The 26,527-nt window shown below is 42.9% G+C and overlaps 3 protein-coding genes across 4 annotated transcripts in view; 2 read left to right on the top strand and 1 right to left on the bottom strand.

Annotated features, from left to right (window-relative positions):
- The window catches only part of cabin1 (calcineurin binding protein 1), a 39,364-nt gene extending 36,868 nt beyond the window's left edge, over positions 1–2,496 (top strand). The window contains exons 37-39 of the mRNA XM_083912906.1: positions 261–428; positions 568–767; positions 878–2,496. Coding sequence (XP_083769032.1) covers positions 261–428; positions 568–767; positions 878–1,021 — 512 coding nt within the window. The 3' untranslated portion in view covers positions 1,022–2,496. The remainder of the gene's footprint in view (positions 1–260; positions 429–567; positions 768–877) is intronic.
- Positions 2,497–8,599: 6,103 nt separating this feature from the next.
- tbx16 (T-box transcription factor 16) lies at positions 8,600–11,035 on the top strand (the record flags this gene model as incomplete). Its single annotated transcript, XM_083912328.1, has 8 exons — positions 8,600–8,751; positions 8,856–8,958; positions 9,301–9,465; positions 9,668–9,814; positions 9,900–9,970; positions 10,137–10,204; positions 10,294–10,507; positions 10,597–11,035. The coding sequence occupies exons 1-8, from the start codon at positions 8,633–8,635 to the stop codon at positions 11,033–11,035; spliced, it is 1,326 nt and encodes a 441-aa protein (XP_083768454.1). The 5' UTR covers positions 8,600–8,632.
- Positions 11,036–15,392: 4,357 nt separating this feature from the next.
- klhl22 (kelch-like family member 22) lies at positions 15,393–23,194 on the bottom strand. Of its 2 annotated transcripts, none has more exons than XM_083911726.1 (7): positions 22,444–23,194; positions 20,851–21,016; positions 20,434–20,757; positions 19,880–20,289; positions 17,801–17,993; positions 17,406–17,639; positions 15,393–17,054 (listed from the first exon to the last, which is right to left on the bottom strand). In XM_083911726.1, the coding sequence occupies exons 1-7, from the start codon at positions 22,686–22,688 to the stop codon at positions 16,713–16,715; spliced, it is 1,914 nt and encodes a 637-aa protein (XP_083767852.1). In that variant the 5' UTR covers positions 22,689–23,194; the 3' UTR covers positions 15,393–16,712. The 2 variants fall into 2 exon arrangements, with proteins under 2 accessions (XP_083767852.1, XP_083767853.1); XM_083911727.1 differs by having other exon boundaries at positions 20,446–20,757.
- Positions 23,195–26,527: the final 3,333 nt, after the last annotated feature.

Below are 26,527 nucleotides of genomic sequence, written 5' to 3'. Positions count from 1 at the left end.
CTGATTTCTACATAATTTCTGTAATCTCTTCTCACTATGTCCTCCAAACTTTCAATCCTTCATTAGTGGTTGTCTCATGTCACGCTGTGCTTGATGACTTGCATAAACAGTCTGGTCAATAAAGTCTGCTGCGATTATCTTTGTCGACAAGGAATCTGATTTGATCCTTGATTATTTGTTTTTGTAAAGAACAACATATATTGTAAAAGTGCCTGGTGCTGGTGGTGTAGCTGTAACATATGTATTGTTGGTGCCCACAGAAGAGCGGGAGGAGCCGTCAGAGGGACTTTCGTACCGTCAGCAGGAGTCCCACCTTTGTCAGCAGATGAAACTCGCCACCGTATCCCAACAAGAGTCAGCAGCAGCAGCAGCAGCAGGCTGGTTCCAGGAGGAAACGGCCACATGTAGCACCGCACAACCTTGCCCAGGTCAGAACCTCTGAGTGAGAGGTGTTACAGCATGATACATGGGTTGAAGTGCTGATATTCCAATATAAACCCTACATAACAGGACTTTCGGTAACTTTGTCTTTAAAATGCTTTCCATGTCCTCTTATTTCTCCCTCAGACCAGCAACAGTATACCAGCGACGAGTCAAAGCTTCCAGACCCCAGCCGAATCCGCGCCCGTGTCCCGCCCAACATGCCAAAGCTTTTCATCCCTTCCACCGTAACAAAGTTCCCACCAGAAATCACAGTAACGCCTCCGACACCCACACTTCTGTCCCCCAAGGGCAGCATCTCAGAGGAAACCAAACAAAGACTTAAGGTATGCAGTTTGCCTCTGAATACTGAGCGCACATAACCGCACACGCTGCTGTTTCACCTGTGGTCTAGTCTAACACTCAACAGTGACCCCTGCTGTCTGCTCCTGTACAGAACGTCATCCTGTCATCTCAGTCCGCGGCCACGGTCAAAAAGGACACTCTGAGCCAGCCGGCACTGGAGGTGCAGGAGACCTCCAGCCAGGAGTCGTCTCTGGAGAGCGAGTCGGACGAGGAGGGCGATTACATGGACATCTGAGCCTCTAAAGGCCTCGCGTGCACGCTGGAACTGAATAAGGCATCACTCTGCCAAACCCTGTGGCCCCTTGTCTTAAAAGAGGAATGGTTCATGTCTATGCTTTGTCGATGCTATAGCTCCCTCTTGTGCATTACTAAAAAAAGCACTCCCAAGCTGAAGAAACGCAGCATTCTCATCGCCTGTCATGATGCAGTGATGGTGTGTGTGTGTGTGTGTGTGTGTGTGTGACCGACGATGGTTTTTAGTCTCACAGCATGTCTATAATGTGCCATTTATGCATATCACACATCAGCTTATGGAGCTCTCCTGCACACCACCACCGTACACTGGATCTGGCACAAAAGACTTTCAGCCTTTAAAGCCAACCAGTCACCGTGTTTATGCATTCCCCCCCCCCATGTTGTGAGCTAACCGTATCACCAAACCGCTGACTGGCGCTCAGGAGCATGTACCTGCTGTCCACCACTTTGATCACTTACTTGGCATGAGAGTTTCATCTACAAGATGCATTTTATTGGTACATGTTATATGTCGGTAAACACAAAGGTGAATTAAGGACAAACGGCTGCATTCGAGGTTCATCTGTGGAGCTAACAGGCTACACAGCCTCACAACCTGTAGCAGATTGGAAATGTTTACACTTAACGTTTGGGATGTTTTTTCAGTTGGCACTTAACTTTGTGCTGTTTTTGTATTCTTGTAATAATTTGTCCAATATAAATGGGTTCTTTTTTTTTCTTTCGTGTGCATTTGTAGCTAAGAGGAATAGTTCTTACCAAGGAGACATCCTGTCACCAGCACTGATCTGAACCATATTGGAAAGAGTTTCCGTTATTATGAATTAACTTGTGTACATATCACAATCCATATATCTTTTCAATGTGTTTGGCTTTAAGGGGTTGAGCATAGAGATGGAGAAGCGTGTGCACGGGTGAGCGTAAGCATTCAGTCGAGGGTCACTTCACTTTTCAGTCAGCTCAGGAAGTGATTCACGGTGGACGGACGTAATTGTTTCCCATCTCAGAGGAATTGAAAAGCAGAGGAAGACTTTCTAATACAGATGCCTTTACATTGAAAACATTTTGGTAAATTCGTCACAGTTCTAGCTGACCTCAGAGGAAGACAACCGAATGTTTTTTACAGAGCGTTTTCTATAAAAACAAAAGAAAGATATTTACTGATTATGTTTCTTGAAAGCTGTCTAAAAAGAATTTTTAATAAGGACACAGATGATTCATGTAAACGACCACCCTTGACAAACAAAATGTTTTGTATTTTGTTTTATTCTTTTTGTTTTGTTTTGTTTTGTTTGTTGTAAGATAGTTTTTTCTATTGTTCTTCTGGAAAATGTACCACGACTAAAGAGGTGACCGGGTTGGAGGCTCCCCCCTGGCTCAGGCTGCTGGACGGGGAACTGTTGTGTGTCTGGGCTGAATGCATTATAGATGTCAAACCAAAAATATATTTGAGAAACACGCATTTGTTCTGTGTTCTGTTTCAAATGCCACCTAGGGGACCGTTAGTCAGTCTTATTTCCGTTAGTCTGACTCATTTTCTCTTCTTTCGACTCCTTGAAGCAAATTCAACTAGTTCTACCTCAGTTACTATGGCAACCTCTTGTATGCTGGGAAACTTCTTGAATTTGCTTTATGGACGTCTTTAGGATGCTAACGACAAAGTTATATGTATTGTGTTTTATGAAAGTGGACTGAGTTCATAAGCAAGACACTAAATGTTTAAATTATGAATTATGAATGAGTGAAAACCTGATGAAGGCACTTAATGATTTACTTCACATGATTATGACTGTGACTGAGTGTTACTACCGGTTTGATTACCTTTATCAAAATGAATATACATTCATAGTTGAATGAATATACATTTATAGTTAAATTAATATACATTTATAGTTAAATGAATATATATTTATAGTTAAATTAATATACATTTATAGTTAAATGAATATATATTTATAGTTGTCTAACAATAACTTATATTACCAATATAACTCAATATATAACTATTATAAGTTAATATGAACCAGGAAAATATATTTAAGTCTTAATTTGAAAGCAGCATTTCCCACTGTTCACTGCTTTAATGCTTTAGTGTAACGCTCCTGTATCAAGATCAAGTATATGCGCATCCTAAATGTATTTTATTTTCCTCTTTTTAACCAGGTACAAGTGTTTTTAAAGAGACATGGCTCAGAGGGCAGTATAGAAATACATAAAGGGGCGAGGACAGCTGTCACACTATAAAGACTATCCAGTTATGATGCATGAACGTCTCCATGTCAAAGAAGAGTTTTCATTTGAGCAACTTAGTTTTTAAAATGTCACGGCTAAACCCTTCCACGATGGTTTAAACATATTCATTTTATCTTCATTTCTTGGTTGAGCTGGGACACCCGCGTGCACCGAGGACTGGCACCAGTCAGAAGATGTTCACTCTGTAAAGAGGAAGGTGATGGATAATCACCAACACACCAGGGTAGGACTCCAGGGTAGAAAGGTTCAATAAAAAAAACACCTTTTAAAAACACCTTACCTGATGACTATATAACAGACTGAGAAAAGAAGGGGAGCTATAATAAATGAGCCAAGTCAACTGTTCCCAAAAATAAGCAACCAACTGGGTAACTCAAAGTGTGTGTGTGTGTGTGTGTGTGTGTGTGTGTGTGTGTGTGTGTGTGTGTGTGTGTGTGTGTGTGTGTGTGTGTGTGTGTGTGTGTGTGTGTGTGTGTGTGTGTGTGTGTGTGTGTGTGTGTGTGTGTGTGTGTGTGTGTGTGTGTGTGTGTGTGTGTGTGTGTGTGTGTGTGTGTGTGTGTGTGTGTGTGTGTGTGTGTGTGTGTGTGTGTGTGTGTGTGTGTGTGTGTGCGCGCGCGTGTGTGTGTGTGTGCGTGTTCGTGCGTGTCCGTCCTATGACTGTTAAAACATAAAAACTTTTTTTTTTCCCCTGTCATGATGAAACTATACTATTATTATTACTGCCAATTATTAAATGTCCCTTAATTCAAATAAGGACGAACTCCAAAAAACCTTTAACGGAAAAAAATAAAATAAAAAGGCATTTGTTAAATCTATCTCGCCTTTCAATCATTTTGAACACGAAAATAAATCTCAGGACAAATCCTCATCTCATCTCCCAGTGGAGGTGTGGGCTCTGGCGGACCACCCCGCTGACCACATTGACTTTGTGGTCAAAGGGCTTGTACACTCTGGTGTGAAGTCTCCGACACGAGGGAAGTCATTAGTCTTCATTAGCAACTTCCAGGAGTTTCTTATGAAGTGCTGTGAAGTTGTCATTTGCCCCCTTTGCCAGGCAAGCTAGATCTGAGGTTTGTTTTCTTATGTGCTGGGCCAAATGTGAGCTCCCCCGGCCCCGCCGCCTGGGTGCATGAGAGACCCGGCCACTTGAGTTGGGTCAGGGATGCCGGAGGGGATACTGTATCAGATTAATCACAATAACGCCCACTTGTTTTTTACCATCTCTGCAAACTATGAAGGAGATTCATGAGTTGACTTTCAACCAAAAACAATCTAATTTATTAGTGCTGTTTTCTTGTTCAGAAAAATACAATACATGCTCAGATGTTATTCATTCATTCATTCATTCATTCAAACTTTCTTGTGAAGTATTGACGGCAGGCCCTTAATTTTAATTATGGCGAGGGTACAATTAAAACAGGATGAATACAATCAAAACAAAAACAAGAGAAAACAAAGAACAAGACACGAAAAAACTAAAAGTGTCTTGATATGGGACTTCAATCGTTAGCCACTGAATGGGTCGTATAATGACTACAGGACCAATTTATTAAGGAATGGATATATGATGGCCAGTTTCCATTAAGGGCTTTAGAAATGAATAGAAACCAATGCCTGTCAGGTCTTACTGTTAGAGATGCCCGCCCCGTCTTTTCATACAAAATGCAATGATGGGTAGAATAACTGTCAGCGGTAATAAATCTTAGGGCAAAGTGAGAAGCATAGTCTAGGGAGTGGACGCAGAGTCGTGTCTGTAGATAACATCACCATGATCCGAGACAGACAACAACTATCTCGCTTTTTATTTTTGCACAAATATCCAAATTTTCAAAGATGTTTATACCCAGAGACCCTCTCAACACTTTGTCCATTCAGAGTGCTTCTATTTAGCTATTGTCCACAGTATCGCAGGCTCTAGAGAATAGTATCAAGACTAATATTTTGAGTCTTGTTTGCATTCAGTACTCAGTACTCATCATACAAGTACTATTTGTTATTAATGTCATATTAATATAAATACAGGATCCAATATTGAAACCTGTGGAGTCGTCTTTGAAAGTGGTACAAATACAGAATGGTCATTTCCCCAGATCAGTTATTTGTATTCAGACCTTTATATCAAAGTTCTCTGCTGTTTCATAAACCAGACATGTTATGAATGCTCTCTAATCACAGCATCTCAAAGCAGAGGGAGGTATATTATAATGGACCTGTTGTCAGGTAAAGGCATTTCCCCTGCCATGTGAGATTGTTCGGTCTCCTGTGACATCATGTTGTCTCCGGCCATGGGGCTGCTATCTCTACAAACCCCTCAAAGTGGCCAATTAAGCATCAAAAGGGCATGCTGCATGGCTAATGTGAGCGAAAGGTGTGAGATTTCTCGTCAGTCCACTCCGGGGGCTCTTTATTGCGCTGCTAGAGAGCCGTCTGATCCCCGGGCCCTGGCTGTATATTGGCAGCTGTTAACTGTCGAGCACAAGGGGATCTGTGCAGTTAAAGCAAATGGCCAAAAGAGTGACACCTGGGAGGTTGGAACATCACTGCAAAGGTGATCCAGGAGTACACGCAGGAAGAAAAAGCCACAGTGAAGTCAGACATGAGATGTGCGGGGTTCAGTTCTAACGGGAGGAATCAGCTTTTTATTATAGTTAGAGATATCTACGATCCACCCATAAGGATTCCTTCTGTCATCATCAGAGGAGCTACATTCATCAGAATCAGAGTCAGGAATACTTTAATAATCCCAGGGGAAGATATTAAACAGACAACAAACGTTAGAAAAACAGTGTATTCATACAGTATATTTAGGGCTGGTCACAAAACCCACCATGTTTTTAGTAAGCAGTCCTTATCAGTCTTCCCCAGGTGACCTCCCTGATGTGTCTTCCAGTCCAAATCGCCCCGGGCTGGCTGTTACATAAGGCAGAGCTCCCTGTCACGCCTCTCAGTCCCTGACTTTTGTCCCTGAGGCCTTTCCCAGTCACACCTGTCACCTCCAGACCCAGTGCGTAATGGAATTGACACTGCTGCTGCTGAAATGTACACCTCAGCTCAGAGACCGACACACTGCTTGAGATGCAGTGACCTGCAGAGAACTTATCAAAATCTTGTTGTTTCTCGCAGCAGGCGTCTTCCTCCTAAACACAGAGCCGCGGGACCTCTGGGCCCTGTGAAACAGTTGAAGCGGGTCCCCTTGCAGGGCCCCCGAGGGGCTGGCTGAGTGCTAAGTGAGGAGAGCCACACTGAACCTGTGATTAATAACTCCTTGCCAACAGTTGGTTTCACGTAAGGGGGATAAAACAAATTGCACTTCCTCAAGGCCAATGTTGTGCCACCAGGCTCCATGGAGGAGAGGGTCCCGCGTCAGGGCATTTTTAACGTGATCCCACAGAGTTCTCTGCATCTTTAAGTGCATCGTTACAACAATGTTATTATCCTTTTTATTCAGCATCGACCCCGCGCAGGAGCTTTAAAGAGGCCAGTCAATGTTTTCACAGGGAAGACTTTCTAGCAGTGAACATCTCTTTGCGCTCACTTAACTACTAATTCTACAGAGTGCTGCTGTGTTGCCTTTTTAAACTATGGGACCACCGTTATGCTGAACACATTGCTTTTAAAACTGTAGACCATGTATTGCATACAGGTTTTAAACTTTTATCCACACAGTTTGACAAAAGCAACTCTCTGTGCATGGGTGTCAGGGAGCCAAGCTCACAGAAGGCATTGTATGCAGCAGGCAGACATGAGAATACAATGAGAAATGTAAGTGGAAGTGGTGTGTGTCTGCTAGAAAAGAGGTTGAATGAGATCTAAAAAGTCACCTCAATTCAAATTTGGAAACAAGAGGGGGACTGTGGTCTAATTTTGTTCCTCTATGCTAATGCCTGCGGTGTTTAGCATTTGTTTTGGCTGCGGTAACATGGCACGACACAGGCGGAGACAGGCCTATGAATGACACCCGTGGATTTTGCCTGGATGTGGATGGTGGGAGGACGGCCGGGGTTGTTGTGGCAGGTCTTTATTCTCAGACCCCTCCTGTCCCATTCAAGGCTGACTTGGGCTTGTGGTGCTAACTGGCTGTTAATCGCCTGCCTATACACAAGGCTTTCTACACATGCAGAAACCAGCTCCTTGAAGGGAAACTAGCCTAATGAGATTATCTATCAGAGCATGGGCCTGTCTAGACACCCCCAATACACAACAACCCCCCCAGCACCCACCACTGCCTACAGAGGCTTCAGAGGATGCCCCCAGGTAAAAGTTACCTGCAGAAAGAGCGCATGTTATTATTACACCATTATGGGTTTACACCCACTGTGTAATTTCTATTATGGAGAAAGGGTGTAGGAAGTCGTAGAGGTGATTGTAGATTTAATGTCAGAAATTGTCTTTTTTTTAGATCCATTTCCAGATTAATATAAATGTGCAATGCTAAGTGTTAGAATAATTGTAATACTTTGAGAAAACTCTAGAAAATGAAACCTCCAGTGCAGAAAGCATGCAGGATGAGCAGGATTATCTTAATTAAATGTACCCTCCATTGTATCACTTTGGATAAACGTATTATATTGGGTATTTACCACATTGCACAAACACGCTAAATGCCGTTTTGGTGTGTGGTTATGTGTGCGTGAACGATATTTACACAGATTCTGGTGCCGCTGGCTGCGAGCCCTGCTCTGCAGCAGGAAAGTCTGTCCATATTTGTTTTAAAGTCTCTTAGCAGTTAATAAAGATGCATTTCCTCCGTCCCCCTTCCTGTGGGGACGGTATCAAGGCTCTGTTAAGTCTCTTTGATTTCCGGCACCCTCCAATCACAGCGGGGCTCTGACTCATCATTGTGCCACTTCAAAGCCTGGGAATGGCTCTCTTGATCCCACCCACTCCTGGGCTCCCCTTAAAAGTCATGGTCACCCTTTTCAGCAGGACTCATAATTGCTGAAATATCTACTGAATGAACACCGACTAACCTTCTGACTCCCTGAGCTGCCGGATTTTCTTTTACACATGATCAAGGAGGGAGAGCAGAGCTGAAGGGACTCTTGGATATCACGGATACTTGGATTGCTTATTGGCTTTCGGTGCATGAAGCTTTTCCCGTGTTACTGCTGAACCTCAACAATGCAGTCCATCAGAGGTGAGTGTCGGCTGACTTTCACTGGATTTGCCTCTGGCCTTTCAACAATAACTCTATCTATCTGAGCAGTTTTGACTTCAGTTGTTTTGTCTTTAGCTGAGCACACCTTTCTCTATCCTCACTTTTGCTAAAGCATGTGACTATCACGATTCTGATGTACTCTTAGACTTGAAGTCCAACTTCAGCGGCCCTCCTCCCTCCTCCATGGCTGCTGGCCCCGATGCCTATCTCCAGGGCAACATCAGGTTGACTCTGGAGGACCCTGAACTCTGGAAAACCTTCCATGAAATAGGGACAGAAATGATTATCACTAAACCTGGCAGGTAAGATGAAAGAAAAATAACATTTAATGCAAAACGTTTGTCTTGTCCTCTGTTGTTGCTGTGTTGGTCAGTTTTTCTCACGCGTCCCCTTTTATGTTCTCCAGGAGGATGTTTCCACACTGTAAGATTCATTTGTCTGGCCTTATTCCATGTGCCAAGTACATCTTACTGGTCGACATGGTCCCTGAGGATGGTTTCAGGTATAAGGTAAGATATATTTCCGTCACTCTTCAGCCAATTTTAGTTCTAAAAAATAGAATTTTAGATCCCAACAATAAAAAGTAGCCTTGACTTAGCAGTTACCAGTATCCCCAGACAAGATACCACCTGTTTATCACCCCCTCCTATCCTGACATTGTACATCAAAGGGTGCTATCTCTTCCTGTTTTTTTATCCCCTGTTGGGAGCCCACCGTACTACCCCCTATCTCTGTGGGTGGTACTGGTCAGCAGTCACTCTCCACTCTGTCGTCCTCCTCTCACAGTGGGAAGGGAAGAAGATCAAGCTCCTGACAGACTTACTGACTGACTATCTGTCTCCTTCCTACAGTGGAATAAAGAGAAATGGGAGGTGGCAGGAAAGGCCGAGCCCCAGCCTCCGTGCAGGACCTACCTCCACCCTGACTCTCCGGCTCCAGGGAGCCACTGGATGAAGCAGTCCATTTCCTTCCTCAAGCTCAAGCTCACCAACAATACACTCGATCAGCACGGCCATGTAAGTAAGAGCCCGCGAAAAATAGGTGCTCAACAATAACTGTATTTCTGAATGATGTCCACACAGCCTTTTTGGTAGGATATTGGGTAATTGAAGTCCTTGTTGGACTGGTAACACTAAAAATGAATCTTAAAGTGCTTAAAAGTGAAACAAGTGCTCTGATTATCAGTCATTATTTGTCACCCTCTTCCATTTTCTACAGATCATTCTGCACTCCATGCATCGCTACCACCCACGCTTCCACATCGTCCAGGCAGACGACTTGTTCAGTGTCCGCTGGAGTGTTTTCCAGACCTTCACCTTCCCTGAGACCGCCTTCACAGCAGTCACAGCGTACCAGAACACCAAGGTCGGTTTCTATCACTCAAAGCAAATTGCCGGCATGAGGTGGCACATTATTGGTTTTTTAACTGATTTGATTTCCCCGCCTACAGATCACAAAGCTGAAGATCGATCACAACCCATTTGCAAAAGGTTTCCGGGATGAAGGCACTAATAAAAAGAGGTGGGTGTCACACTATTCACATGCAGGTCCTGATAATTACGGCTCCGCAGCGTGAGGGGCCCTACAAATATTCCAGTTTGGTTGATTTATTGGGAAAATGGGGGCTTTGCTGTAGTTAGTATTGAATGAAATACATTGTTTTAATGAACCTGATGTTCCTCTGCAGGCGCTCAAACAAGAACCCAGCCAGCCTGGAGAAACAAGCCAAGATGAACTCAGAGGACAGTCCACCAGGTACACTTTTAAGACCCTTCCTCCATGTGGATGTTTGTATTTTCTCATCCTGAATATTTAAGCTGATCCGATGAATTGTGTCCTCTCAGATTTCTGCCGGTCTTCTTATGAAGGTTACGACGGCGAGGAAGGAGACCTGCCGAAAAGGAAAGAGGCTGATGGCGTCAAAGAGGAGCGTTACTCCCCGTGGGCTGCAGAGAGGGAGCACAGTGGGAGGACTGAATCCCCCACGGGGGCAGACCCCAGGGACATGTTCAACACAGAGCAGCTTGTCCCTGCTCCAGCTTCTTACCAGCCGTACAGGTGAATACTTACATGATAGAGTTATGCAACGAGTAAGAGCGTAATGTTGTCATGATGAACAGAACGCTGACCTTCCTTTTACCCTTCAGGTTCCACGGGTATGGAAAGTCTCCCTCTCCCTCCTCCAGTGTGGGCAGCAGCAACAGTGGATCAGGACGCAGCAGCTTTGAGTCCAGAGTCCTTGATGTCGCCACCGTCCCAGATCACGACTCTTCAAAACCCCGTGTACATGAGGTTGGCCCTTCCCCCTGTGGCCACCAGTCCCTCCCTGCCCCCCAGGACTACACCGGGGTCCTCAACATGTCCATGGCACAGGCCGGCAAGCCCGGGGTGATCGGCCACCACATCTACAGCCCATACAGCACTGAGCAGCACCTTGGCCAGTGGAGCGGCCCCAGTGCCGCCCAGTATCCCCCTCCTCACCACCTGACCGCTGACTACACCACGCAAGCTGTGCACCACGGCTATCACCATGGCAACGTGGCTGAGTGGAGCCAGTACCCGCTGTTCTCTTACTCCTGCTGGTGAAGGGATCTTCAATGATAACTGAGTGAGAAAGACGTTTACACCATGCTGCTGCTGCTGCTGCTGCTGCCGCCTGCGTCATGTTTCCAGAACGCTGACCCAGCGCTCACAGCTATGGGAATGCATGCCCTGACACGGCTGAGGGCCAGAGGCCTGCGTCAACAATAGAAAAAGTGAAAGATGAGAAGTATAAGGAGACGCCTGTTCTCCTCAGACTGACAGGACTCAGAACTCCAGTTAAGCTGACTGAAGCGAAAGTGCGTTACGCCTTGCTGTTTGATTGTTTTGTTGTTGAATTGTCTATTTATTTTGTATTTCATCTCATCTCCAAGTTTAAATATTATTTTTGTAAAAGAAAGAAAGAACAAAACATACGTGTGCAATTTATGTATCTATGTCTGTCTTTAAATTGTGATGTGATCTAAAAAATAAATGATTTGATGTCTTATTTGTGTATATATCTTTTCTATTCTATTACTTCTATTAGTTTACATATAACGTTCGGCCTAGCCTACTCTAATAACAGTGTATTTAAACAAAGATGGATGGTGGAGAGACAATACATCACGTAACTCATTATGTTCAAATAAATAACATGTGAGTTTTCATGAAGTGATTTGGACGTTCATCCTACTCGTGTTCTGCACACAACAAGTTTATTGAATGATCGAGTGCATTGTAAAAGTGTCTTTGTTAAAAGCTGCACATCTGCATTGCATGCTTTGTACCTGGCTAGCTGTGATGAGCAGCACATCCTTCGGTGGCGTTTGTTTGTATTTCCTCTTTGTTGATCTAACGAGGGCCACTCTGTAGTTTCGTCAGGCCCAGCATGCATTAAAGACATTGTATTAGTGTGAGTTTGGCTCACCTGCTGGGGTTTACCCACCGGCATCATAAAGCATTGCACCACTCTCGTTCTCCATCTGAATGAGCCTTAAAAAGCATGAAAATGGAGGACCGTTGGCCCCTTTTCACAGCTGAAAAACACAGGCTGGGCCCATCGCCTCCACCCTGGGTGGAGATGAGCTGCTAATGACTGTTGTAAAGTCCGGGGGGAGGAGGGGGGGTCATCCTTCAGGAACAATTCTGGCCTGGTGTGTGTATTACTCAGTGGGATTCGTTATTATGGAGGCTCCTTTAGCCAACCCCGTACTTCCCCATCTGTATGTTGCACACAGTTCATTGAATCATTTTAATGAGGATGAGAAAAGACAGCTTTATACAGGAGTATGTGCTGCTCCTGGGTGAGAAGGTCAGCGTGATGATGTTCACATAAAGATACAGATATTATGAAAGTATATCTCCTATAGGACATCTCTTTGATTAAACCGGATAAAGAAAAATCGTATTGGAAGGAACTTGGGAAATAAAATCATCAGAGGAGTTATTGTTTGGGATCATACATGATCATCGTGTATCATGTACATCTGTTTTTAACATTGAACAACACAAGTAGGGCTGAATTATAACTTACTCACAGGAATATTGATAAACCTTTTTGGTAGAAGTTTTATTTATTCTTACACAAGCAGTTATTGTGTTGTTTGTTGGTGATTGCTTGTTTTGTTGAGCGTATTAAAAAAAAAACAGGATACACAGGAAGTAAGAAAACCTATAGTTCTAGGTACTAAGTGGACAAGGGGTAGGAATTAATAAACCAATGCTGCTTCCTTTCTTTTCAAACATACAAAGGGTTTTAATGACTAGTGCTTCAGGTGTAATTTATTTTTCACCTGTTTGAAATAAAGCATTCATTCATTCATTCAACAAGATTCTGTCACTGTAGCTCATGTAATGTCCTAGTGAGGTATAGCAGAAACTATAATCATAATAATAAAATATATAATCTTGCGCTTTATACTTCTTAAATACTAAAGGGAGGGTATCAGTACTGACTTAACCAAGTGTACTTCTTAATGTTTGCTTTCCTTTTGCTTTGCTTTTAAAAAAAAACAAAAAACATTTAATAATCTTTCTTATAACGTGGGTCAAATATTTCATAATGAATTACTCTTAATTTCTTTAAATGAAATGTACTGTGTGTATCAGTAGACCCCTCTGTCTCTTTCTCATATCAAACATTGAACCTGAAGTGAAACAGTGCTTATTTTACAGCCTGCTCCTTTGCTTTCTATTTCAAAGGATATTTATTTATCTAAAGTGGGGTTGTATGAGGCACTTATCCATAGTGTTTTTTGTACAGTGGATGGTGGTCAGCACGGCCCCCGCTTTCTAGAAGTAGGCAGCAGGACGGATCCAAGCAATGTACTGATGTGCAACTAAACATATTATATTCAGCTAAAAAAGGCCCACCTGGTTCCAGACCTCCGACTTGAGTTCATTATATTTAATCATGAATGAAGAGAAACAAAAAGACAACGCAGTCTGATTATCAGGCACAATTTGTTAGGTAAACCATTTGTGTCTGGATAAACAAGAATACAGTACACAGCAAAGAGTCAGCAGTTGTATCCAAGCGAGTCGCAGTAGTATATATTTAATATATTCACGTTTGCCAAATACTGTTTATCTTGGATAAGATTCAAGATGCACAGAAATATGTTTTCATGTACGATGAAATGCTTCATTTCACATCCACAGATGCCACACAATGTAAAAGTATATATAAAAAGAAAAAGATAAAATAAAACAAGACGAAGCTATTTGAAAAGGCACCATGTGACAAATAAAGACAACAATAAAAACAGTGCAATTAGGCGTGTGCAAACTTTACATAACGGAGTGTTTCCTTCTTATTAAGGACTGAGGGCAGGGGTTTGAAGTCAGAAGAGGTTAAATGCCACCTCCAGATCATGTTTTTCTGATGCTATTTGATCACCTAAATCACAATAAAATGGCATATGTTATGTGTCCTATTGGTGCCAAACGCGTTGCACTTACTGCACATATCTTCTTCTTCTTGCTCAGAGCTTTCAGCAAATGCCTAAAATGTGACAAGACAAAAGACAAAGCTACAGTGCATCATGGGGTCACTGGGTGCAGCAGCCTGCTCCTCGAGGTCCAGAAGGAATATCTGTGGAGCCTTTTGAGGCCCGATCTCCATCGTCAGGTGACTCTCTATGTTCTCCACTCACAGACAAACATGCTGAAGACCTCCTGTTCTCCTGCACATCAGGAGAAAGAGAAGAATAAAAGCAAGCACTTAGTCAAATTCCCTCGACACACACATTCACAACTCCACTGGGTTTAATCTGCATAGGTCTACATCAATGGGTAATTTGGGCCTTTTAATTGCTCTGATAATGGGTCCAGCAAAGAGCACCAGATCGAGCTGCACTCAGATGCCTGTAAAGGCCACTGACGAGGTTAAGTGCATAACATACGTCTTAAGTATCCCCAAGGTGGTACTGCAGCTAGAATGAAAAGAAAGACGCATAAACGCAGCAGATTGTTGATCCTGGATGTCCAGTGCTGGTGTCAGCACATCCCACCAGACAACCTGGTGGGGGCTGGCACAATAGTGTGAAACAGAGAGGGAGGGAGAGCACTCACTTAGGGCTGGCAGGGGGTAACAGATGTAGATGAAACAGCCTCGGAGAGGAAAGCAGCAGTCAGCCTTCATAAAGCTGATGGAGTGGAGGGCCAAATGGAGAGGAACTAGTAGAGACTGGGCGGAATAAAGGACATGACGCAGCAACAAGGAAGACAGCCATCAGTGGAGGTTTTCTGTTACAGCAACATGGACTTTTACAAAGAGTGGGAACACAAGTTGTAAACCCTAGGGACAAGGCACGGACTTTAGCAGCTGCTATGGCTGTTTCATTATGTTTCTGAAGTTGTATTTAAATCTAGCACTTCTATCAAGTAGAGACTGACCATTTTAGATGATCACAGACATACCTGTATCTATCTATCTATCTACTGTATCTATCTATCTATCTATATGCTTGGGGTGAATTTGAAACGGTAATTACATAGTTCTTTATTTAAATGGTCAGCAAATGACTGATTCTGAACACACAGTACTGATCTTTATTGAGCTATTTCTTTATTGCTATTATTTATTTTCTCAGTGTTTATTTCTAGAATTGGTTGACAATGTTATAGATTGTATGTATAATGTATAATAATTTAAAATAATATTATGTTACTTTAGCGGCGTTATTTGTTTAAGAAAGCTACTGAGCACATTTGCACAGTCACATTGTAAAATCCACATAAAAAGGTCTCATTTCATCCCAGCTCAAAACTCCACTGTATCTGCCGCCCAATTGGGAATCAGTGAATTTACCCTCCAACATCAGTTTTCGTCTCTAAAATCTGTTGGGGTCTACTTTCGAGCAAAGTCCTTTGGAAATCCACAACTGGTTACAAAGTCAACACAACAGACTGATTTCTCACAACTTTGTTTTTTAATTCCCTGTAATTAGCACTCAATTTCAGGAAACGTGAGGAAATAATACAGGTTTTAAACACCTGTAGAATCAAACATGTTAAAGCCTTCTCTTCACTGACAGGAATACAATTCTGACAGAGAGCTACAAAATCCATTGATCATTATCATTAGTAGAAATATCCACCCAAAATAATAGACACCACATGTCCTCTGATATCTACAGCCCTGACCCCTTCTAACAAGCCCACATGACAAAAGTCATATATTACTATCTTTATTCAACCTCTAAACTTATGTCATTAATATAGTAACTTTGCATATCTTGTGTGAGTTTGTTCTAATACATGTCAGACATAACACATTACTGGAAAAAGAAAATACATTTCTAAACAGACTTGTTGCCTGGAGTTGTTCAATGACAGAGCAGTAAAGGCTACACAGTGGAGCGGGGGTCATTCATTGCTTACGTTAAACAGCGTAAAACAATGCACCGGGGCAACAAGCGGAAGTTGGAGCAAAGCTTGGCTCAGCAAATTAAGTAGTATTCTACTCCTCATTGCACTCTTTGGATTAAGTGAATAGCTTATACAGTGGAAGGACACACACAGAAATGACAACAATGGTTTGGTTTTCATCAACAGAAAAATAATTCACGCACATGGCAACATGTTGTGAGCTGGGGTCCATAACCTGTTAGCACCAGGCAGCGCCTCGTCATTCAGGTACCAACACAAACCAGCTCGATGCCTTTTCAACAGATTGTGACATCAGAGTCACGGTACCTACGGCTCACCTTCACCCACAGAACGCACCGAAACAAAGAAATACACTTCACAGCGCAATGTATTCACAAAAACAAGGCACAATGTTAAAAGAGAACGACTTAATGAGTACTCAGTAGTTTGAAGGAGGAACTGACTCCATTGCAGTTCCTGGTGATAACCAGTTGCACATAGGTTGGAGGTGAGAACTAACGTTTTCCATGTTATTGCATAGCCACGAGTCTTCATTGCTATCCGTCACTTGAAGATATAGAAGTCCTGCCTATGATAAACAATGCTGAGGCAGCTACAGTGACAGGTAATGATGAGGGATCAGCGTCCAAAACAGTACCACATGTGCAGGGAGTACAATTATCTAAAAAAGATATTTTAAACTAATAAAAAGTGTGCAAAGGTCCTAAATGACACTTCGGTTCAGAGGCACTCAAAGTGCTCAACATGCAAGAAGGACACGACGCTGCCAATAAAATCTCAACATGCTGTGAAAGGAAGTGCACAGCCGTCTCCAGTGTCTTCAGACATTCAGCTGAACACAGCTGCTTCAGTCCTCGCTCGACTCTTCGGAGTTGTCCATGTGCACTTCTTCCCACAAAGCCTTGGTGTGCTGGTCCCAGCTCCTGGCCTGAGCGATCACAGCGGGGGGCATGAGCGCCACGCAGGCTGCCAGGCCGGAGACACGCACCTTAAACGCCGTCTCGTTTTCCCACTCATCTGTGTCGGCGTTGTACACGTGGATGTACTTCATCCTGTTTCTTTTGTCATGAGAACGTCCTCCCAGGACGTAGATGCGACTGTCCAGCACAGCTATGCCGGGTTCTCCATGTCCTGAGGGGAGGGGGGTCAGTGAAGACCAAGAGTTGGCTTCAGGATCAAAGCACGCCACCTGAAAAAAAAAAGGGAAAGGAATTACTCTGTTTCATTAAAGTATAAACAGTAATAATGTCAAAAGGCACTGCTCTAACTCTTAAATCAGCAAGGCAACGGCTGGCTTTTTAGCCCACATGAGCTTTCATCCAGAGACAAAAAAAGGTTGGACTCAATACAATATTTTCTCATTTCAGTTTGTAAGACAGATAGAAGTGGGAGAAGTCGGGGCGCTTTGAGACAAAAAACTTTAGCATACGAAAAAGTAATGGGAATAAAACACAAGGATATCTCTGTAAAAATGGAAAATGTATTATCACTGCCATCGTTGTGCAACAGTAAACACCACTGATGATTTGTGACGTTGTACCTTCAGGACATCACGCCGATATCCTCGCTCATCATTGCTTCCACCAATAACATAAACACGTCCATTAACAGCAGCCATGCCGTGCCACGCCCTCTCCACCGGCCCCTCTGCACACGCTGTCCAATGATTGGCCCCAGGGTCAAAACAGTAGGTCTCCCTGAGGTAAACATCTCCTCTGCGCCCGCATGTTATATACATTTTCCCATCCAACACTGCTCCAGCGTGGGCATAAACCTGGAGGGAAGGTCATATTAGTATTAAAGGAAGTTAAAGGAGAGGGGAATACCTAGTCTATGACAGTAAAGCCCCACTAACAATACACAGGTGAGTATGTAGCACCATCATGTGGATAGTTGTAGTATTACACGCATCTATCACCTGCTCTAGTCTCATACCTCTCTCTTGAGGGGTGATACAAATTCCCACATGTTGGTGTGTGGATCATAGCGCTCCACTGAGTCCAGTTCATTGCTGTAGTCCCGTCCTCCCACGGCATAAATATGTCCACCCATCACACAAACGCAGTGGTCTGCATGTTGCTGCTGCAGAGGCTGAATGGTGCACCAGCTGTTGTGACGAGGGTCGTATCTAGGGGAAAGGGATAAGTATCAAAACAGTGAAAAAAAACTCTCACTTTAGCAGGAAGAAAATCTGTGTAGATTAAATCGAATTAACTACAAAACAATATGAGCAAGGAACATAACGGACAACAATTGGACCAGTCACGGCCTGGTCAGAGGCGTAAATGAACAGATGGAGCCTCTTGGATGAGAGGTGAAACGTCTAACTAGACTAACAACCAAGTCCAGTTGCTTCTGGCTTAAATTTCTTTGGGAATAACGATGACCTTGACAAATGAGAATATTCACGGGCTTACAACAGATTTGACATTTTTAATCTTCTCTTAAACCACCTAAAACAGAATTTTTTGAATTTGGTGGAAGTATAGTTGTTGGGAAATAAATTTTGATAATCGATCAAATCATTTATCAAGCTAAAATGCTTCACGTTGCCTCACACTGCTTTCAGCTTTGCATATGTGAGAAACTGCTGCTGGTCAGACGAAGCAATCGACGTGAGAACATGTTGACATTTGATACTATTGTCTGACATTTCATAGACTAGAGTCTGATCAACACATCAGGTGGGCTCACATATCAGCCAATATAAGGTCATTACAAATACACGCGTACCTGCAAATAGGTCAGACTGTCAGATGATATGGAACAAGTGACTCCAGTTCAGTAATGCCAAAGTAGGAGAGAACTAGTGACATCACAACCGTACAGAAGTCAATGATAGCACGTTTCAGTCAAGGCGTGCAGATGTCACAAGACACAGCCAAGGTGAGGTTTGGTGCAGAGTCCAGTTTAAACCAAGTTTCCCCTCTTGCAGACCACCTCCTGCAGCTTATCTACATTGATCCTGGTCATATGATCGGCAGCAGTGTGCACATTTAAGGTTTGTGTTTACTCATGCTTTCTTTGTGTTTGCTTGTCTGCTTCCGTCTTGATAACCTACATTAGCTTTTTTGACAATATTAAGGCCCTATTGATTCTAAATTCATGGGCCTCTGCCTCCCCCTACTGCTGCTAATGGCATCTGCAAATTCCACCACGCCCGAAGGAAAACAACAAATCAGAGCCAGGGCGTCTCTACATTTCGGCCGAATTGGGCAAATTCAAAGTCGATGCAAAGACGTGTTTAGACTTGATCTTGTGGCGTGTGGAAATATTTGAACTCTGCAAGGGTGATCCAGTTCTGATAATACACCCATGGTGCAGAGACGCTGAGAGTGCACATGCAAAAGACACGGAAACACCGATCAATCAGAGCAGATTGGGCTTTTTGGCAGGGGGGCTTAAAGAGTAAAAAAAATGAACCTGAAAATGGGAATTATATGTCACCTTGAAAATGTTTATGTCATTTGTTAAAAAAAGGAAAATAAAAATTGTGATGTGGTGGTCAGCACTGTCGCCTCACAACAAGAGGGTCCCTGGTTCGAATTCCGGCTGGGACCCTTCTGTGTGGAGTTTGCATGTTCTCCCCGTGTCTGCGTGGGTTTTCTCCGGGTTCTCCGAATTCCTCCCACAATCCAAAGATGTGCACGTGTTCGGTTCATTGATGACTCTAAAATTGCCCGTAGGTGTGAATGGTTGTCTGTCTCTGTTCGTCTCTATGTGCCCTGTGATAGACTGGCGTCCTGGCGAGTGTACCCCGCCTCACGCCCGATGTCAGCTGGGATCGGCTCCAGCCCCCCCGTGACCCCGACAGGATGAATGCATGAATGATACTGTTATCACAATAGTTACTGATTAATCAGTCCACATGCTCTAATAAACAGACAATGAACTGAAAAAACAATAAAAATGTAAAAGTTGCAATCTTAGAGACAACACATCAATCCCTTTCGATCCGTCAACAGTTCAGGTCTGCACTCTCTTTTAAATAGAATAAATGGGACAAGATCTCACCTCCAGCAGCAGGTCTCTGCACGAAACCCACCGGTGTTCTTGTCTCCTCCAATTAGATAAACAAAGTTGTTGATCACAGCGATGCCCTGGTTGGACATTCGTGGGGTGTGAGCTGCAGTCAGAGTCCTCCACTCCCCCCAGCTCGGGAGGAACACCTGAAATAAATTCTCGTTGTCTGTGAGAGAGTTGGAGGAGAACATCCCCCCAAAGCCCAAAATGCAGTGGAAGGTGGACCGTGGTTGGGTGAGAGAACTCTGCAGGACGGGCTGCCAGATCTCCTGCTCATGGTACCGCAGGGCGGCTGCCACAGAATCCTTCAGTGGACACTGGTTCAGTCTGCCGTACAACCTCTGCAACACTTGTTTCTCAATCAGGCAGAAACGCACAGCATCAAGCATCTTGATATTGTCCTTTGGGTTAAAAAGATTTCAAAAATGAGTTGATTGCAGTTCAAGCAGATAAAGCTTTAACGAAGTGAGAGTAAAAAGTGCGAGTGAGCGGGTATACATAGTGTGTGTATCTGATGGACGGAGGAGTACAAAATGCAAACACACCTTGGGACTGACCTGCAAGTACACCTGGTCAGTTTCCACCTGCTCAGGACTGTAGTGGTAGTGAAGAGCCGCCTCGTACACCTCGTTCTCACTGTTCACCTGAAGCTGGTCACTGCTCAGCGCGCTGAAGACTTCATCTTGGGGGAGTTGTCGGTACAAATCGGTGCGAGACAAAGTCTGAATGTTCCTGAGGATGTAGGAGTGGATCCTGACATTAAGTTGTTGCAGCCCGTAGAGATCGGCGAGATTATGTACCTCTAAAATGTTGTTCTCGTCCAGCCAGGAGAAAAGGAAATCACAGCAAAAGCCGATGACAATCTCAAGCTTTAAAACACAGGAGGGCACAGATTAGCTGAAGAAAATATAAAGATGAACTATGGACAATGTGATCTAGCAAAACAACAACAATGAGCTTACCTGTACTAGTGTGGCAGCTATCAGAACTTCCTCCACACACTCCAGGTCTAACTCAATCTCCGAAGTGTAGATGTAGTCAAGTATTTTTTTCATGGCCATGTAAGATATTCCGTGAATCGGGATCTCCTTTTGCTGTGTCTCCCGAAGGCCTCCAGCAAACATTCCCCTGGTGCAGAACAGTGACACATTATTAAAGGTCCCACAGTCTGCTCATTTTCAGGTTCATACTTGTATTTTGGGTTTCTACAAGAACATATTTACATGCTTTATTGTTCAATAAACACTTTATTTTTCTCATACGGTCTGTATTCATCCTCTCTCTGAAACGCTCTGTTATAGCTCCTGTCTCCCTGCTCTGATTGGTCGGTGTTTCCGGGTCTTTTGCCGTTGCGCTCTCGGTATCTCTACACAACGGATGTATTATCAGAACTAGATCACCTTTACAGAGTTTTAATATTTCCACGCGCCACGAGATCATGCTCACTCCGGGCGAAATGTAGCGACTCCTCGGCTCTGATTAGTTGTTTTCCTTCGTGCGTGGTGGACTTTGCAGATGCCATTAGCAGCAGCAGGTGGAGGCAGAGGCCCGTGAATTTAGAATCAATGAGGTGGTCTACTTATGCTTTAATGTTGTCAATGAAAGCTAATGTGGGTCATCATGACGGAAGCAGACAAGCAAACACAAAGAAAGCACGAGTAAACACAAAGCTAAAATGTGCACAGTGCTGCCGATCATATGAACAGGATCAATGTAGATAAGCTGCAGGAGGTGGTCTGCAAGAGGGTAAACTTGGTTTAAACTGGACCCTGCACCAAACCTTACCTTGGCTGTGTCTTGTGACATCTTTACTGGAAACGTGTGTAAATATAGATAGTAATCAAATAGGCCAAGCTGTGTGAAACAACTTGACTGGGGATACATTTAGTAGTCTGTAGTCACGAGCAATGGATTTGCATAAAAGTACTGCCTGCTACACAGAGTGCTGCTCCAACTGTGTATTTGTTTTTAAAGGTCCAACATTGTAAAAAGTGAGATTTCCATGTGTTTTTTTTATTATAACGCAGGTTGATGTGCTATATAAATAATGGTAATGTATCAAAACAACCAATCCACAGACAAACACACACAGTCTGTATTAAGAAACTGTGCCTTTAAATGAACCATCAGGACTTTAGTATGGTTATCATGTCACAACTATATATAGAACTATATGTATATATAGTTCTATATATATATATATATATAAGTAGAAAGTGCCATTACAGTCATCCCCTTACCGATGGCTCAGGAAAGGTGTTATTTTAACCTAAAACTGAGAGTTTCAGTCAGAGAGTGAATGCAGGTATATCCAAATAAAAATAATGTGCCTTTTGAACATTAAAGCATGAAAACATGTTCTAGTAGAAACCGGAAATACAAGTTCATAGAGCCTGATCATGAGCCTGATCATGAGTCTTGACTGGTATCATGGGGGGCAAGTTCAACACTGGTTTGGGTTGCATCTTGTCGATAATGTGGGACAAACAAATAAAGAGCCAAAGGAAAACTGAAAGTGAATAACAACAACAAGAAAGACCTGCTGTGAGTTTTACCTAAAATAATCACAAGAGGCTGCCAGGAGTATACGGTGAGCTTGGATGGGTCGACCCTCCACCAGCAGCACCACATCAAACAGGATGCCGCTCTGTCTGAGGGCCAGCAGGCCGTCCAGCAGGCTGCAGAAATGGGCTGAACTTGTGTAGGTCTGTCGGCCCAGGCGGCCCGACGATGAGCCGGCGCGTCCCGCCATTGGCCTCAGCTTTCCTTTCTCACAGGGGTACTGATGTTCGGGCTTCATCACATCGATCTGTCTGGTACTTCACCTTTCTATGTATTTCTTCACATAGCTCATATGGATTTAGGTCACAGCTGAAGTTGTAAGGGAGGTGGAGGGATATGCCGTGCAGCTAGCAGGCTAAAGAAGGCTGGTTACGGTCAATGCTTAGTCAGTGCGTAATGGTGCAGATCTATAGCAAGTGTCACACGCGACTTACGCCATAGCTTAATCTACAGATCGATCGGAAACACGTGAAAGCGCACAGTGACCTACATACGCCCTTCCGTCGACCTACTGCTCGCTGCCACCTCGCTGTCAGCTGATGTGAAGTTACTCTAAACGGTGCACATCAGGTGATTAGCCTGCTAGCTCGCTGGGGTACACGGTAACGCGCTATAAATGAGCGAGACGCGCACGTTAACACGGAAACAAACAGGCCGCAGGAGGGTACCGTCACGTTCATCAAAACAAACCGAGTGACAGAAACACGTGAGTCACGATAACACCCGCCGCTTTATCGTGCAGCACGGTTCACGCCTGATTTTTTGACAGATCAAAACAAGTCTGTTTACTTTTTGGTGTCAGGCAGAGAGCTCGCACGCTATTGGTTGCTGTCGTAATGCCCCGCCCAGTTTCTGAGTAACAGCCAATCAGAGACGCCCGTGACACCGCAGGCAAACAACGACCGTTTCACTTTTTCTTTTAACACAATAAAAGTGCTCACGGTGTGCATGATTAGCTATTATATTATTTTTAATGCTTGGTTTAGTTTGTGATTGTTAATTTTGATAAATAAGTATTAAGTGAAACACATGTTTTGATGCTGTGACTGTGATTCTTTATGTAAACACTAGATGATGCTGTTTCCTGCTCAAATGTCTCCAAGGTCATTTTTCAGAATCAGAATCAGAGTCCCTTTATTGTCATTGCACATAGTACAACAAAACTCAAGTGTATTACAGCAACACATATTAAGTATAAAAGGAGGGTAAATATATATATATATATATATATATATATATATATACATATGTATCCTTATTTGACACACACACACGCACACATATATAAGAAGAATTACTTTATTTATCCCGCATGGGGAAATTGAATTTTTTCACTCTTATTATTATACATGTTACACACACAGGCCCGAAATACACACATGCACAGACAGGACCTATGTACATGCAATTAATGGAGAGATGTTAGAGCGAGGGGGCTGCCAGTGACCAGCGCCCCGGGCAGTTGGGGGTTCGGTGCCTTGCTCAACAGCACCTCGGCAGTGCCCAGGAGATGAAATCTCTCAAATAAGGATACAATATACGAATAACAACAAAGATAATTCATACATATAGATTAGAAAAGAGGCTGAGGTAGAAGGTACTGCACAGTAGTGTTTCTTTGGGAAACTAAATGTAGTTGAACGTGAATGTAGAAATTCCTTTTTTTGTGGTATTTAGTTCACGCATGGCTGCGGGGAATATTTGTTCCCTGCTGTCACACTGCGTGTCATAAAATGACATCAGCACCACACGTGCATTTACTCTGTACTGTACAGAGCACAGTTTTCAAGCAATGCATCTTTTCTGCAAATGTACACCTCAACATTCCCTTCCAGAGAAATCACTTTAATTTCATCTTAATTTAATTTACATAATTTTGCATGTTTCAGTGCTTCCAGTCACCAGTCATTACACACACTGATTAACAACAGCGTATTTAAGATAGGGCCACCTGGACCAGACACATTACAATAATGCATACTGTTGCATAAATAATTAAACAATAATTATTTTTTATAACATTTTCAACCTTTCTTTTTCATTTTACTTTGGGTGATTAAATACATTTCATGGAGAATATTCTGTACTTGTTCTTTCCTTAAATAAATAACTTTCATTTGTAGTGGAGAACAACAGGGTATTGCTACTTTCTTCCTCCAATTACTGTCACAGTAAGTGTAAGTAAGTTAGATATACAATGCATCATTGTCTCATATGTGTGTGTCACAAAATAAATCAAATTATAGCAACAACTTTGATGTGCCAAGTCTAGAATAATTTCTTATCTTTCTTGCCAACTGTCGCTGGTTTTGAATTCTCGCTCCTCCAATATTTGGTGACCATCTGATCAAACGTTTTCCAGATTGATTTTCCACTGTTTGATAATTGCATGAGCCGCCAGATAGATTTCCTGAGGCGGCCTGTCACAGTCATGATGGTCCTTTTATAAAAATTGAGGCTTCCATATTGCGTAGGTTTTACAATGTCATTCATCTTTTGCTGAAATTTCAATTTACATATATCATTTCCTGACATGAAGAGTAGAGATTTTTTTTCCACTTGCAAAAACACTGTTGGAATAATCCATCACTTGATTTATTTTACAGTCTCACACACATCGCAGTGGAGTGTGCGGGGGGTGGGGGAGTTTTGTCTGGTGCAGAAATGCCCTTTTCAAATAGCAAATCATAACTTTTTTCCCCTGACAAATGTGTCCTGTGGCTGAAGAAATGCACAATCATAGCTCCTGCCAGTAACAGAGCTTATTGCAGCTCCCGACATGCACACTGCTGATGTAGTGTCTGCATACCTACTGTGACTAGTTTCCCCATTAGTCAATCAGCAGGAAAGTTAGGATTTCGATGATTAATTAATTGTTTAAGTCCATTTTTTTAGAACAGAAACTTCAGACATATCATATTTCCATTTATTTGTCTTATGCCATAGTAAACTGAATATCTTTAGGTTTTAAAAAGTTGATTGGACTGGAAAAATATTTTTAAAAATCCTCAATTTTTTCTGGCATTTTATAGACCAAAGAATTTGGGAGACAAAATAATTTGCAGATTATTTTATTAGTTATTTTCAGTCCCATTTACAATCTTTCTTTTGTGATCATCCACATGGCAACAGTAGAAAATGGTCATCATTTAAAAACAATATGCTATTACTGAAAGTGATGCTACCTTTAAATGTGTCCTTTGTTTGATTTCAATTTGCTAATGGTACCCATATTGATTACCAGAAAGATACATCTTGATTACTGGCTTTTATTGTGAAGTTTTCTTTTTTTTCTATTAATGTGCTTTTATTTGTCAGACATTCTGAAAATCACAGACAGACGCAGACTTCACAACATTAATTAAAATACTTTTAGCACATTATGCTGATTGAGGAAACGTAATCGCAGGTACACAGCAAGTTATAAAGTTTAGCAATGTGAAAGTGCTCTTGTTTTGATGTCAGTCAATGTCAAAGCCTGAAAGCATGGTTTTTGTTCTTGTCTGGCCTTTCTGGAGGTCACAGAGAGCCTGGTTGAGCCATTATCGAGAGAAGAGAATTCCAGTACATTACCTGCAGGCCGTCTCCTCTCATCAGGAGAAGGCTGAGCAGCAGGCGCGCCACAGGCTGGAGGAAGAAATTACAAAGAAATGAGAACAAAGTGGGCTGCATTTACAGAATTAACTGTCAATCTATACTACACACAGACCTTCAAAATGGAGCTTGGCTAAAGCAGTAACCAGGTCCATGACCTTGAGCTTTTATGTGCATCCCTGTTGCACATGTAATTACTGTAGGAGACCATCTTATCATGTGATGAGGAGAGAAAGTGAGAAGCAAAGGCACAATACGCTCTTGAGGAAAAATAGTACAGTGCAGCACGTTGCTGGAAAAGAGCAAATGTGTAGCCATGCTCCCAGCATGTCTCCTATATGCTACACGAGAGAATCATTTAGCAGACAAGAGAACAATATGAGGGAGTTTGGGACCGCACAGCAGTCAACTACCTGTCGCCTTTAGGGTGGCATGGGCGGGCAAAGTGTGGCACAAAAAAACTGCTTAGCACGTAAGAGCTGA

The sequence above is a fragment of the Echiichthys vipera genome (genome assembly GCF_963691815.1).
Source record: "Echiichthys vipera genome assembly, chromosome: 4".
Lineage (NCBI taxonomy): Eukaryota > Metazoa > Chordata > Actinopteri > Perciformes > Trachinidae > Echiichthys > Echiichthys vipera.
Note: the sequence above shows the minus strand (reverse complement) of the source record. Positions and strands in the feature narration are given on the sequence as shown.

Coding starts and splice junctions, on each gene's coding strand:
- klhl22 (XM_083911726.1), bottom strand. CDS start 22,688: ATGAAGCCCGAACATCAGTACCCCTGTGAGAAAGGAAAGCTGAGGCCA. Junction 17,640..17,800: donor TATCACCCCTCAAGAGAGAG/GTATGAGACTAG, acceptor CCTTCCCTCCAG/GTTTATGCCCACGCTGGAGC. Junction 17,055..17,405: donor ATCGGCGTGATGTCCTGAAG/GTACAACGTCAC, acceptor TTTTTTTTTCAG/GTGGCGTGCTTTGATCCTGA.